The 13,262-nt window shown below is 39.1% G+C and overlaps 1 protein-coding gene across 2 annotated transcripts; it reads left to right on the top strand.

Annotated features, from left to right (window-relative positions):
* Window positions 1-1,318: 1,318 nt before the first annotated feature.
* Window positions 1,319-8,864, top strand: LOC119889772 (protein C19orf12 homolog). Of its 2 annotated transcripts, none has more exons than XM_038700583.1 (3): window positions 1,319-1,504; window positions 4,672-4,846; window positions 8,151-8,864. In XM_038700583.1, the coding sequence occupies exons 2-3, from the start codon at window positions 4,687-4,689 to the stop codon at window positions 8,414-8,416; spliced, it is 426 nt and encodes a 141-aa protein (XP_038556511.1). In that variant the 5' UTR covers window positions 1,319-1,504; window positions 4,672-4,686; the 3' UTR covers window positions 8,417-8,864. The 2 variants fall into 2 exon arrangements, with proteins under 2 accessions (XP_038556511.1, XP_038556510.1); XM_038700582.1 differs by having other exon boundaries at window positions 1,326-1,504; window positions 4,639-4,846.
* Window positions 8,865-13,262: the final 4,398 nt, after the last annotated feature.

Genomic DNA, 13,262 nt, shown 5'->3' on the forward strand with positions numbered 1-13,262 from the left:
TGAGGACTGAAGTTATGCTTGTATACTAGTGTCCAGGCTAAAAGGGCCTGCTTGCGGAAGTTGGTTAATCTAATCGGGATTGTGTCAACAGAAAAGTTACATTTTAAAAAGAAATCTATACCACCAGTAGATTTAAACATGTATGCAGGAAAAGCATTCCAGATACTTTGGGGATTCTTCAGAAATTCTATTATCCATTTAACTTTAAAGGTATTATTCAATATACTGAAATCCACAACCTCCAGACCGCCTTGTTTTAAACTACCTCTAATAACTTCTTTTCTTAGATAATGGGGCTTTTTTTTCTCCAGATATAATCCTAAAGTATTTTATCTAGCTCCTTAATAACATTGGTTGGGACGCTAAGTGATAAAGCCACATAAACAGATCTAGATATCCCCTCTGCTTTGGATAAAAGGACCCTACCATGTATAAAATTATCTCTCATTAACCATGAGTTCAGTTTTAATTTAGTTTTTTCATTTACCGAGGATGCATCGGTTGGTAACTTGTGTGAACTTGACGGCAGAGATATCCCAGCATTAATTTCGGCATTCAAGCGAGGGGCTGAAAGAAGCAGCCAACAACTCGTTTTGTACTATTTTCCTGTGTTATTTCATCACTAAATCCATTTCTGAGACGGTTTGAGGCAATAAATCAACTGTTTCGATGTCGAATATTGGCAGTTTTAGTAAAAATGATGGCGAATCTAAAATGTGCTCAATCAGTTGCGACGCTCTGCAGCCGTCAGCTGGGGAAGCTGACGAGCCGGTGTAACACCAAAATCTGTGGCCAGATCCGCTCACAGAGCCCTCAGACACGCAGACCACTGCAGCCAACACAGCAGAGGAAAGACCCACAGCTGTATCATAGTTTTCACCTTCGTACCGCTGTTATTCTGTCTGTACATTCTGAGTAATTGTGTAAGGTTTTAACTTAAATCAAGAGGCATCTTGATGATGTACAGAAAAATGGTGATGTGCAAATAAATCTGGTCTTGTGAAACTTTGGGGAAAATGATCAGAAATAGTATGAAAGGGGACTGTCTTTGCTTTATTATTAACATTATTTATTATTATATTAGATATTACATTGTTAGTGTAGCCTACAGTAGAGTTGTGGTCACAGTATTTGCTTTTATTTTCTATAATTTTTTTTATGTGCAAATATATCTTGGTAAGTTAAAACCTACAATAAACCCGATTCTGAGCTTTTTGTTTTGCGGGATGAAGCCTGGCTGTTATAATAATCAGAGAAATGCAGGCGGCCTCTGTGCTGGGGGTGTTGCGCAATACAGCAAGAACGCATCGTCTCAAACCGCCAGCAGCGTTTTTTGTGTGCTCGTGACAAGTTCATTCTTCCAAGAAGGACTAGCAAGAACGTTCCCCCCAAGAACACAAGTCCATTCTTTGCATTCTTGCTTTTGAGAAACACCCATATGTTTTGGGAAGAGGCGAATGTGTGCAGCACAAACTAGGCATCCGGGACAGGACCAGAACTGAAGGTAAGTTAACACTGAAAGGATTTTTAATGAAAAAAAGTTAATTATCGACGATAGGCTCGTGACCGCTGCCTTCTATCTCTTGCCTCAACTTAAAGGGAGACAAGACGGATCACTTGGCGCTTGAAGTCACACTTTGTTCGCTATTAAAATAGATATGAAACTTAGTGGAATTGTGTTGAATTTAAATCAAACCATCGTTGATTAAACCTACTGTCTTCACTGTCATTATGTCTCTTATTTGAAAAAACCCATAGACTTAAAGTAGTTTATTAGACCAGTGCTGGACCCCCAAGTTCACTGACAAACCTGTCCCACCAAACTCCATTCAGAAACCGGGTAAAAGCATTACATCATTTTAATACAAGTAAAAGTGAAACCAAGTTCCAGTTCCTTTAAAGAAGCTAAATAAATAAGAGCATAGGACTTGTATCAGCTTGGATGGTAATTTGTTTAATTGCAAATTTGTTTATAATTACAGTAACCTATCAACCAAGATGAGTCTATACATGTGTTTAATGAGTGGCCCTTTTAACTGGTGACTTTCAGCAGACATTCAAAAGCTGGACATAAAAAAATAATTAAATACGTTTTGCAGACAAATGCAGAGAAATAAGCTCCATCCACTGCTTAAAGCCAAGTCAATATTTTCTCAGATAACATACAACAGGGGTCGGCAATAGGCTGTCATCAACAGAAATGCAATATAAGATCCATGAATATGTTTTCAGTGTTGTATAAAGACATAAACCATCATGTTTTTATTACCTAAGGCCTGTGCCCTAGCCGCGGGTCCCCCTTCCATGGACAGTTTTGGTGTTTGATCCGCATCCATCAACCTACGGACGCTTTTGCAATTCCCCAGTATCTCCGGGCAGAGGACATTTAGGGGAATGACAACTCTTTTAATGTTTTTCAGAATTTTAGTAAAGCTCAGTTCAACTCCGAATTTTATTTTGTAGGTGAAACTAATAAAAAGGAAGTGATAATGTGAGTAACTGTTGCTGCCATGACTGAGATATATTTCAGCAGCGCTATCAAAGCATTTATTTATTTATATTTTTTGCCACTATCAAAGAAAAAATCTAACCGTGGGCCAGATATTATTGTTGGCGGGCAGTTTTGGTAAGGGTCCATAATCACAGAGAGCATTAATGTGTTTCTCTTGTCAAGGTTTGTATAAGCTTTATTTTAATGTCCATCCGTCCATCCATCCATCGTCAACCGCTTATCCTGCGTAAAGGGTCGCGGGGGCTTTATCTAATGTGTGGTTTATTAAGGACTGGTGCAGATTCAGTGACAGTGTTTCACACTCTTGGCTTACATTTTCCATGTTGTCTGTCAGTGGCCAAGTCACAGTAACATATGGTTTTACTGACTAATTAAGTAAATACAATTTCTTAATAAATATAGGGGAGAGCGGGGTATGTTGTCACACTTTTCACACCATCTAATATTTACTGAGCACCATACATCACAATGGTACAAATGTCATACCAAATGAAAGAATGAAGTCTTGGGCAGAAGTTTTGTATTCATTACATCTTCATATCTTATCTCATTATGGAGCTGTAGACTGTTGAATAGAGAGTGTGCACTTGTGACAATTTCCCCCATCGGCAGGTTAAGTTGTCACACTGGATTATCAAACAGTTAGAACACTTAATTGTGAATATTGATTTCAATTTCAAATTGTAACCAGAACAAAAAGTAAAATCAATCAACAATCAAGCCTAGAGAATTTGGAAAAGAAATAATTTAATTCAAAACAAAAATGTTGGCAGAGCACACATTAAGTGGGACAACCTCTTTCTTTGAACTTTAAAATCAAATGTTCTCTGGAGGACAAATGGATCTATGGTAATTGAATGTAATGCTGCAGATAACTTGCTTAAATGTGTAACTTCTTAACTAAACAGATGTGGTGTTTAAACACGCTAATGCAACAATGTGCATTTTTGTACGACGTACATCTGTATCTGACTAATCAGACATGTGCCTGCTGCTTTTAACATTATGTCAGGCGGTGTCATTTCCTAGTCATTCTGTTGAAAATTTTCTTCCTTCCTTCAAAAACACAATTACAAATTAATTACAAGCTTATTTGTCTGCTACCCTTGTTGCCTAACTAAATTAATAACTGGTTCATGTAGTGTGTGTGTGTGTCTGTGTGTTTGTATCTACTAACAGACTACATGCCTACGATATAAGACCGTATATACTCTGTCATGAATTCAGTCTTGTCCAGTTACAGTGTGTAATATTCTATTTACAGTATCATTTAATACTTGTGTCAGAGGTAATTACACAATTTCACATAGTTTTTTGAGCATGTTCTATGTGTTTATTTGTACTGGGGCAAGTAATCACATGTGACAACTTGCCCCAAACTGACATGTGTGCTAATGTTGGCTAAATCTCAAAGTTAACTTAACATAGCACTTCAGCTGAAGTATCAAAAGACACGTTATTGTCTCCTCTACTTTGTGCAAAGTTATCATTTTGAACATTCATACCTAATAAGGTTGGAATACATAAAGTGTTAAGTGCAAATGTTTTACCTTTGAAGCAAAAAAATAATAAAATTGTGCTCACCTCTGATTAGAATGACCTTGACCACATGTGAACAGGAAGTTGAACATAGAAAAAGAAGTCACAAAAAATGGCTATTTGATTTTTGACATAGAGCCTCTAGTGTTGGAGTTATGAGCAGTGTGACAACTTACACACGAGATAACTTACCCCGCTCTCCCCAACCTAAAGAAACCTCATTTCTTGAGGCCACTCTCTGTTGTCTCAGAAGAGACACTTTAACGCTGACAATTATTTTATCTCACATTAACGCAGTTTTTATTATTATTATTATTTTGAAAGTCAGTTGCTCACTGGCTCTGAATACACATACAGTCAAACCAAGTTACAGGTGGGGTGGGATGTTGATCAGCCTGCAAATCACCCACCCAAACAAGCAGAGGGGAGGGAGGCTTCGGCAGACTACGCTGGATGCAGCGTGTGGGAGAAGTAGATAAACCGAGACAAGCGATCAAATGCCATAGTGAAGTGGATAGCTACACACTGCGTGCTGATTAGTACTGGGGAAGAGGTCAGTCTAAGGATGTGTCTTTGTTATTTTTTAGGTAACACAGCAGTGTTGATTGTCCTCTTGCCAGTGTCTGAATGCAGGGATGGCTCCAAGAATGGATGATGTCGTGCATCTGTGCTGTGAAATATCAGCTCACGATCAGATCAAGGTCGCGGTGAAAAACTCCACCAAAGGAGCCCTGGTGGCAGGAGGAACAGCCATGCTAGGCGCGCTGCTCATGGGACCTCTGGGGATTGCTGTTGGTAAGACAACAACTGATCCTGACCTCTGTAGCCCACACTGACTGGGGCCTTTGGGATTGTGAGATTTGTAGGATCTCATACCTTGGAGGAAAATTCAAAACTTCTACTAGGCTGTCATTCATAGATGAGACATTTTTGGAGATGGAATAACACAAAAGGAGTTATTTAAAGCGTGACCGATGCTTTGTTACAATACTTACCCACCACCTCTTCCTCCTTATTCACTGCTAGATTATTTATTGGCTTTGATCTGCTGTTTGCTGTTTTATATCATGTCAAATTCAAAATCTTTGGGAGTTTTACCTTTGGTCGTACACGACTATCAGTTTGGAGATGTTACCACGGGATCTGTGAACTTGTGTTTTTTAATCACTGTGTGACTGAGAATACCAGACATAGCCTCACTTCTAAAAAGACAAATACAACCTAAATTTCTCTCCAAAACTTAAACATTTCAATAAAACCAGATTTTTTGGCCACTTGGGGGCAGAACAACAAACTTTATGCACAACATTGACACAGCTAGCAGGCACAGTTGAACATTAGCATTTATTTGAAGTCGTGTTTCTGGGCAGCAGACAGATCTTTGAAGTCCAATATTCACTCTCCTTTTAGCTGCTTTTGTCTCCTCTAACTCCTGAGAGGAGAGGAGGCGACACCTCACATTACATGTAGTCATTTGATCCATTAATATAAAAATGTTGAAAATATTGATCATGGCATCTTCAACTTCTGATATGTAAAATCACGTCATGTTGAATAGGTCAACAATGTTTTAGTTTGTTTCTGAATACTTTCTGACCTAACTGGCCTTTAAACATTACTTAGAATACATTTGTTGGGGAGGATTTACACTGGTGGATTAATACACAGAAGGTGCTCAAGGGAGTGTTTGGGGCAGTGGTGTATGGAAAAAAATAAAGTGGTAATACAGGAACATGTCACCCAGTGTTATGGTGTGTCTCATGATGTTTCTGATAGCTTTTAGAGAACAGTGGGGCTGTGAAACGTTAGGAATAAGATAGATCAGCTAGTTGTTAAAAGTGAAAGATTGATCAATCAGGCCGATATCTGACATTTGAGATAATCTGCATCGACCGATACCTGCACTCACGAGGCCGATACATCATCCCGAATGACAGCAGATCCAATCTAAAACCATTGGCCAATAGGGATGCACCGCAATGAAAATTCTTGGCTGAAGCCGAATATAATGAAAAACTTTCCTGAATACCGAACAAGGTTTTTCACATTTTTTGCCAATGTTTTCACCATTGCATAAATTAAGTAGTCAAAATGTGCTTTTTACTCAGTGTTTCCCACAGGATGTGGAGAGACTTTGGTGGGTGGGCCTGAGGGTCCAGTAAAGTTAATTACTTGTGTCCATTTACTTTTAATGGTCACATGTAATATTTATGTATATTTTATACTTCATGTGAATATAATCCAATTAATCTTATTTCCATACTGTAAAGGCACCTTATTTTGAAAACCAGACGTTGTCACATGTGTATCCTCGCACTAAATTCATCAAGTCCGACCCTGTTTGATAAATAATGTTGTATGTGGTTCTGGTATTGCGTAACAAGAAGACTTCACCGCCTCTCTTCAGGTAGATGTCTCATCCTGCAGCACTTGTCTTTGTAAAGAGCGAAACTGACAGTTTCTAACGCTAACCTGCCTGTCAGCTCGCTCTGGTTTCACTGGATTTACCATAAAGGCTTGCATACCTGTGCTCTTCAAGTTTAGGTGTGGCTTTATTAATTGCATTCTCAGAACGAGTGACAGAAACATTCAAAGAGGGTCAGACCGTTTGTTGCCTTTTCTAAGAAGTCAGCCACAGATGGAGTGGATGTGCTAGGAGACATTTCAGCAGAACAGTGTCTGCAAACGGCCATTTTTGCGTCTTTCTCAGACACTTTAAAATGCTTCCACATTGTTTGGTAAAATTTTTTCACTCATCCAGAATCAGAAGGAACTTCATTGCCAAGTAATGTTTTACACAAACAAGGTATTTGCTTTGGTGATAAGGTGCGACACGTAGACAAACATACAGTTGACATAAATATATGTAGAAAAATATAAATATGGAATAGACAATGCAAGTTATATAAGAATAATAAAAAGAATAGGGAAAAAGAATACAACTAATTGGAGAAAAAGAACAACGTGGCAGATATTTACATATGCATTACTCCAGTTTGTGTTGCGACGAAAGAGAATATTGTGTACATAAATATAAATTGACTATATAAAAATATAGAACAACAAAGATTAACAATCAACAATAAATATGTGTGATGTGGCAGGTTCGTGCATGATAAATGAAATGAAATAGTATTTACATGTGCAGAGACGTTTGTATTATTTGAAAGGGGGGAGTGTCAGTGGGGGACCCGGGCCTTGTTAATGAGGCTAGCTGCAGACGGGAAGAAGCTGTTTTTGTGGCGAGAGGTTTTGGTCCTGATGGACCGCAGCCTCCTGCCAGAGGGGAGAGTCTGAAACAGTTTGTGTCCGGGGTGGGAGGAGTCAGCTGCAATCTTTCCTGCTCGCCTCAGAGTCCTGGAGGCACGCAGGTCCTGAAGTGGTGGAAGATTGCAGCCAATCACCTTCTCTGCAGAGCGAATGATGCGCTGCAGCCTGCCCTTGTCCCTGGAAGTGGCTGCAGCGTACCAGATGGTGATGGAGGGGGTGAGGATGGACTCAATGATGGTGGTGTAGGTGCACTATCATTGTCTTTGGCAGGCTGAACTTCTTCAGCTGCCGCAGGAAGTACATCCTCTGCTGGGCCTTCTTGGTGATTCGGTGCATCCCTACTGGCCAGAGTTAAATATATAGTGTTAGACTGTAGAGAATAATGCAGCTGAATGACGTCACTTCTGACAAACTGTACCCCACTCTCCCTTAAACACCAGTCACCTTCTGAAATCTACAGCAGAACCCAATTTATGTTTGTTTTATTCATTAATAACAGTTCCTCGTAAAACAACCTGTTACTGGCTGAGACAACATGTATTAGATTGTACTCTGCATGGAATAATGGAATTATACTTGACTTTTCTTTGTTTTGATGTCAGCTCTCTAAACATCATCGGCCATACTACATGTCAGTAGGATCAAATTATTGTTGGTTTGGGTCTTTTTCATGGGATGAAAAATATCAGTCATCACCAGACTTATCCTTTATCCTTGAATTGTTTTCAGTTGTCGTTGCTTCAGATTTACTTCATACTAGTACATGCTTATATTCAATTTATACTCACACAGTAACTCTACCCCTCCACCCTCTCTGTGTCTGTATCAGGTGGAGTAGTAGGTGGTCTGTTGGGCTTCTGGATGACCAGCGGTCAGTTCAGGCCTCTGCCTCAGATCCTGAAGAAGTTGCCCCCTACCGAGCGAAAGAAGCTCTATAATGACATTGTGGCCGTCTTAGGCAACCTAATCTGGACGGACGCGGCCCAGCTCGTATCCCTCGTGATGGGCAACACCACTCTCCATCAGCAGGTCACTGCTGCGTTGCTGAACTACATCAAAAAGGAACTCAGAGCAGAGGTGTGTTATAAAGACTGAGTTAGGGTTACACATGGACTTTTCAGGGTGGTCAGGCCAGCCAAACACAGCCAGAGTCCTTTAGAACATATTTGTTTACCTTATTGGAAAAACTGTCAATAATGGATGTTAAACTTTCTGTGTGACTGTGCCAAATTGAGCAACACACCTTTACTATCTTCTCAGTGTTTATCCTAAAAATCAGTGTATAGTCGAATCAATAAAACCTAACACAAATCATTGCACAGTAACCATAGAAACCTCACTCAGTACTGAACTCAAATAATGTTTTGTACAACAGACTGACATCTACATCAACTTTCCTCTGCTTTCATAAACTGTGTAAAATATCCTGCTTGGAGAGTCAATTTCTCTGGATTGGAATAAAATCTCTTTATCCATCCTCTCTCAGGGTGTTTTTAATATACCTCTGCTTATGAATTACAAATAAAACAAACGTTTGAAGCTATTCTGCTTGTGACTGATTATTTGCTTATTAAAAGTTGTCAGGATTGTAAGAAGACATTTTGAAAAATACACATCTGTAAGAGAATTGCAGCAACAATTCAACTTCTCACAAGTGCTTAGTATATGACAAATTATATTTATTTAACAAATGAATCGAAGATCAGAAGTCCACCTACTAACTTTTATTGAAATATACTGTAGTCTTTTCTATGGAAGCCCATTACTGTCAGGAAAAGTTAGATGTTTTTCATAAAATAAAATCATGGCAAGTCATATTATGATTGAAATTAGGAGATGTCTTTAAAATTATAATAGTCTATAATTATAAGATTGTAAATAAAAATTTTGACTATGAAAATGTGACTCTTCAATGTAAGAAAAAAGGCTGCATGTGTGCTTTCCAATAAGGTGCTCAGCCTAAAATATAAAGCAGTTCCTAGGTAGAAAAGGGGGTGCAGCATCAAAACAATCAGGGCCTGCTGAGCTTTACATTTTCTCTTATGTAACTGCCGGCAGGTTCCACTTACATTTTATTCCCCATTTGTTTTTGGATTGGTAAATTCTGATAAATGATCTTCAAACTATTTTCAACATTTCACTATATGTACTTGGTGAGGGAAACTGCATTTTACTCTTGTAGGTAACTAATTCAGAACTAGTAGAAGTAATCAGTGCTGAACTTATTTAAAAATAACTCACAAAGAATGCTAAAAACATACAACCTAGGATTACTATTAAGTACGTGTTTTACACGTCATCAAACTATGCTTTTATTTCTTGATAAATTCCATCAGAATGTGATATATTGCATGACATAATACATAATCACACTCAGAAGGAAACTTTAGCTTGGCTCATCAGAGGATTTATTCACTATAGTGTGTACAAAAGATATTCTTTTGTGATTACGTCCACCCAAGTTGGAAATCACTGCGACCAATTCTATTTGTAATAGTGTACCGAGCACCTGGTCCGTACTCTGAATTCTTATCTGAATTTGCAGAGTTTTTGTCAACTTTAGGCCCTCCGTAATGCCAGAGCAGCGTAGTACTCGTCATTAACAGAGACAACTAGGAACAACCCCAGGTTTCTTTTCAGCACTGTAGCCAGGCTGACAGAGAGTCATAGCTCTATTGAGCCAAGTATTCCCATAGCTCTCAATAATTACGACTTCTTGAGCTTCTTTATCAACAGGCTGTGTACCAGTTCAATTCAATTCAATTTTATTTATATAGCGCCAAATCACAACAACAGTTATCTCACAGCGCTTTTCATTCCCTCTGTACCACAGTACTTTAAAGTAGCTGTAATTAAACCTCTTCTGAAAAAGACCAACCTTGATCCACATGTTTTAGCAAACTATAGACCTATATCTAACCTTCCATTTCTCTCTAAAAGGAAGAGTCGCCAAAATAGCTGTGTGACTTTCTACATAGCAATAGTTTATTTGAGGATTTTCAGTCAGGATTTAGAGTTCATCATAGCACAGAGACAGCACTGGTGAAAATTACTAATGACCTCCTAACTGCATCAGACAAAGGACCTGTCTCTGTACTGGTTTTATTAGATCTTAGTGCTGCTTTTGATACCATTGACCATCAGATCCTGTTACAGAGACTGGAACATTTAATTGGCATTAAAGGAACCGCTCTAAGCTGGTTTAAGTCCTATTTCTCAGAGTTCCACAAGGATCTGTGCTCGGACCAATCCTCTTCACTTTATATGCTTCGTTTAGGCAATAGTATTTCATTGTTATGCAGATGATACTCAGTTATATCTATCGATCGAGCCAGATGAAACTCATCAGTTAGCTAAACTTCAAATGTGCCTTCAAGATGTTAAAACCTGGATGACCTCTAATTTTCTAATGTTAAACTCAGATAAAACTGAAGTTATTGTTCTGGGGCCCAAGCACCTCCGTGACGCATTATCTAAAGATATAGTTTCCCTTGATGGCATCGCCCTGGCCTCCAGCACCACAGTGAGGAATCTCAGAGTTATCTTTGATCAGGACATGCCGTTTAAGTCTCACATCAAGCAAATTTCAAGGACTGCCTTTTTTTACCTTCGTAATATTGCAAAAAATCAGGAACATCCTGTCTAAAAATTATACAGAAAAACTAGTCCATGCATTGGTTACTTCTAGGCTGGATTACTGCAATTCCTTATTATCAGGCTCAAAAAAGTCCATTAAGACTCTTCAGCTGATTCAGAATGCTGCAGCACGTGTTCTGACAGGAACCAGGAAAAGAGATCACATTTCTCCTGTTTTAGCTTCTCTGCATTGGCTTCCAGTAAAATCTAGAATAGAATTTAAAATCCTTCTTCTCACCTACAGCTCTTAATGGTCAGGCACAATCTTATCATAGCTTATCAAGAGCTCATAGTACCTTACTACCCCACCAGAGCACTGCGCTCCCAGAATGCAGGGTTACTTGTGGTTCCTAGAGTCTCCAAAAGTAGAATGGGAGCCAGAGCGTTCAGCTATCAAGCTCCTCTCCTGTGGAACCAGGTTCCACTTTGGGTTCAGGAGGCAGACACCATCTCCACATTTAAGAGTAGGCTTTAGACTTTCCTCTTTGATAAAGCTTATAACCATCCCTTAGTTGCTATAGGCCTAGACTGCCGGGGGATTTCTGTAAATATCATCAGAGTACGGTCTAGACCTGCTCTTTTATTAAAAGCGCTCTGAGATAACTGTTGACATGGTAACCCTAGTTCTATAAGCACAGGCGGAGCCCTCTACTGGACTCTATGGGTACTACCTCCTCCAATCACACACAGGCACTTGCCCACTGAAATTTTATCGTACACGTAGCTGACCAATAGTATATAGGCAGACTTTTTTGCTTGTTTAAAAGTAAAAACAAACATTAAAAAATTACTTTAATAATTCATGCGGGAAAGACCCCTGCAGTCAACTGTACACAAGCTTCAAGTACAATGTCAGATTCTGTAATTATGCTGGATTATACTGTTCATTAAAACAACTTCTGGATGTGGATGTTGAACTTACATTATATGTACACTGCAACAGCATATCCAAAATTCAGTTTGCACGATCTAGGGTCACTACTCTGTGCATAAAATCTGGTGATTGATTGTACAAACACATATACATTTCAAACTTTAAAAAAAGAAAATCAACCATATGTCCCAGGGAGCTAACATTTTTTCAGCACACCCACTGATGTGTAATAAAAATTTGCCTCACTGCAAACTATGGTCAATTCCACTTCATTCAAATGCTGCAGCAATCGACACAGACTTTCTCTAGATGGCAGATATTAAGTGTTCGGAAGGGTTTTCAGATCTCAGAGTTGCAGTGATATTCAATATTTTGCTGTAATTTGTTCTGAATGCTCGATTTCTTTTTTGCTCAGTGTTGGATCAAACGTCAGCCAAATATTTCACAGTACACTAAAACCAGCAGAAATATGTGTGAATCTTTCCACAATTCTAGCAGCAACTTCCTGTGTTTTAATTTTAAACCGACAAAAATACCCCACTCTGGCACGTGAGGTCTTTACCTCAACTTCTGAAAACAACAATGAGGGAATTCATGCATGTGGCGTGTTTTCAAATGCTCATTGAAGTCAGATTAAGTCATTGCCAACTGTACTTGGACCTGTACTTGAAAATGTCAGCTAAAAAGTGTTTTATACTAAGAAACAGAAAAATAGCAGGCGCGTTGCAAACTCCACCCGCTACACAACAGTCATCGGCCTCATCCGGGACGGTGATTAGTCGGCCTACAGACGGGAGGCTGATCAGCTGGCTCTCTGGTGCGGTCAGAACAACCTGGAGCTTAACATGCTCAAAACTGTGGAGATGACTGTGGAGCCCCCCCACTCTGCCCCCCCATCACCATACTCAACAGCCCTGTGTCTGCTGTGGAATCCTTCAGGTTTCTGGGTTCCACTATTTGCCAGGACCTAATGTGGGAGCACAACACTGACACGATCATCAAGAAGGCCCAGCAGAGGATGTACTTCCTTCAGTGCTGTTCATACTATGTCATATTGTATATACTGTATACCAATACACCTACCTCAGGTCATAAGGTCATAGGTCATATTTATTTTTTGCACTATGCTCCATCACACTGTGTACATGTATGTGTACCTGTATATCATATCCACCTTCAACATGTACATAATGAGAACAGTTTACCCTTGCATCCTTTGCACGCTGATCACTGCACTATTTGTTAATATGTCTATATTGTTTTGTTCATAGTGTGTATATTAGTGTTGTCTATTCTGTAGTTTGTGTCTGATTTTATTTTATTATTATTTTATTATTGTGTTATGGTATTATTGTATAAGTAAGCACATTGTGAGCAAGGTACAATCCTGAGTCAAATTCCTCGTATGTGTAAACATACCTGGCAATAAAA

Source organism: Micropterus salmoides, unplaced genomic scaffold (assembly GCF_014851395.1).
Source record: "Micropterus salmoides isolate LMB-PRFRI ecotype aquatic unplaced genomic scaffold, ASM1485139v1 Ms_hic_scaffold_6, whole genome shotgun sequence".
Taxonomy (NCBI): domain Eukaryota; kingdom Metazoa; phylum Chordata; class Actinopteri; order Centrarchiformes; family Centrarchidae; genus Micropterus; species Micropterus salmoides.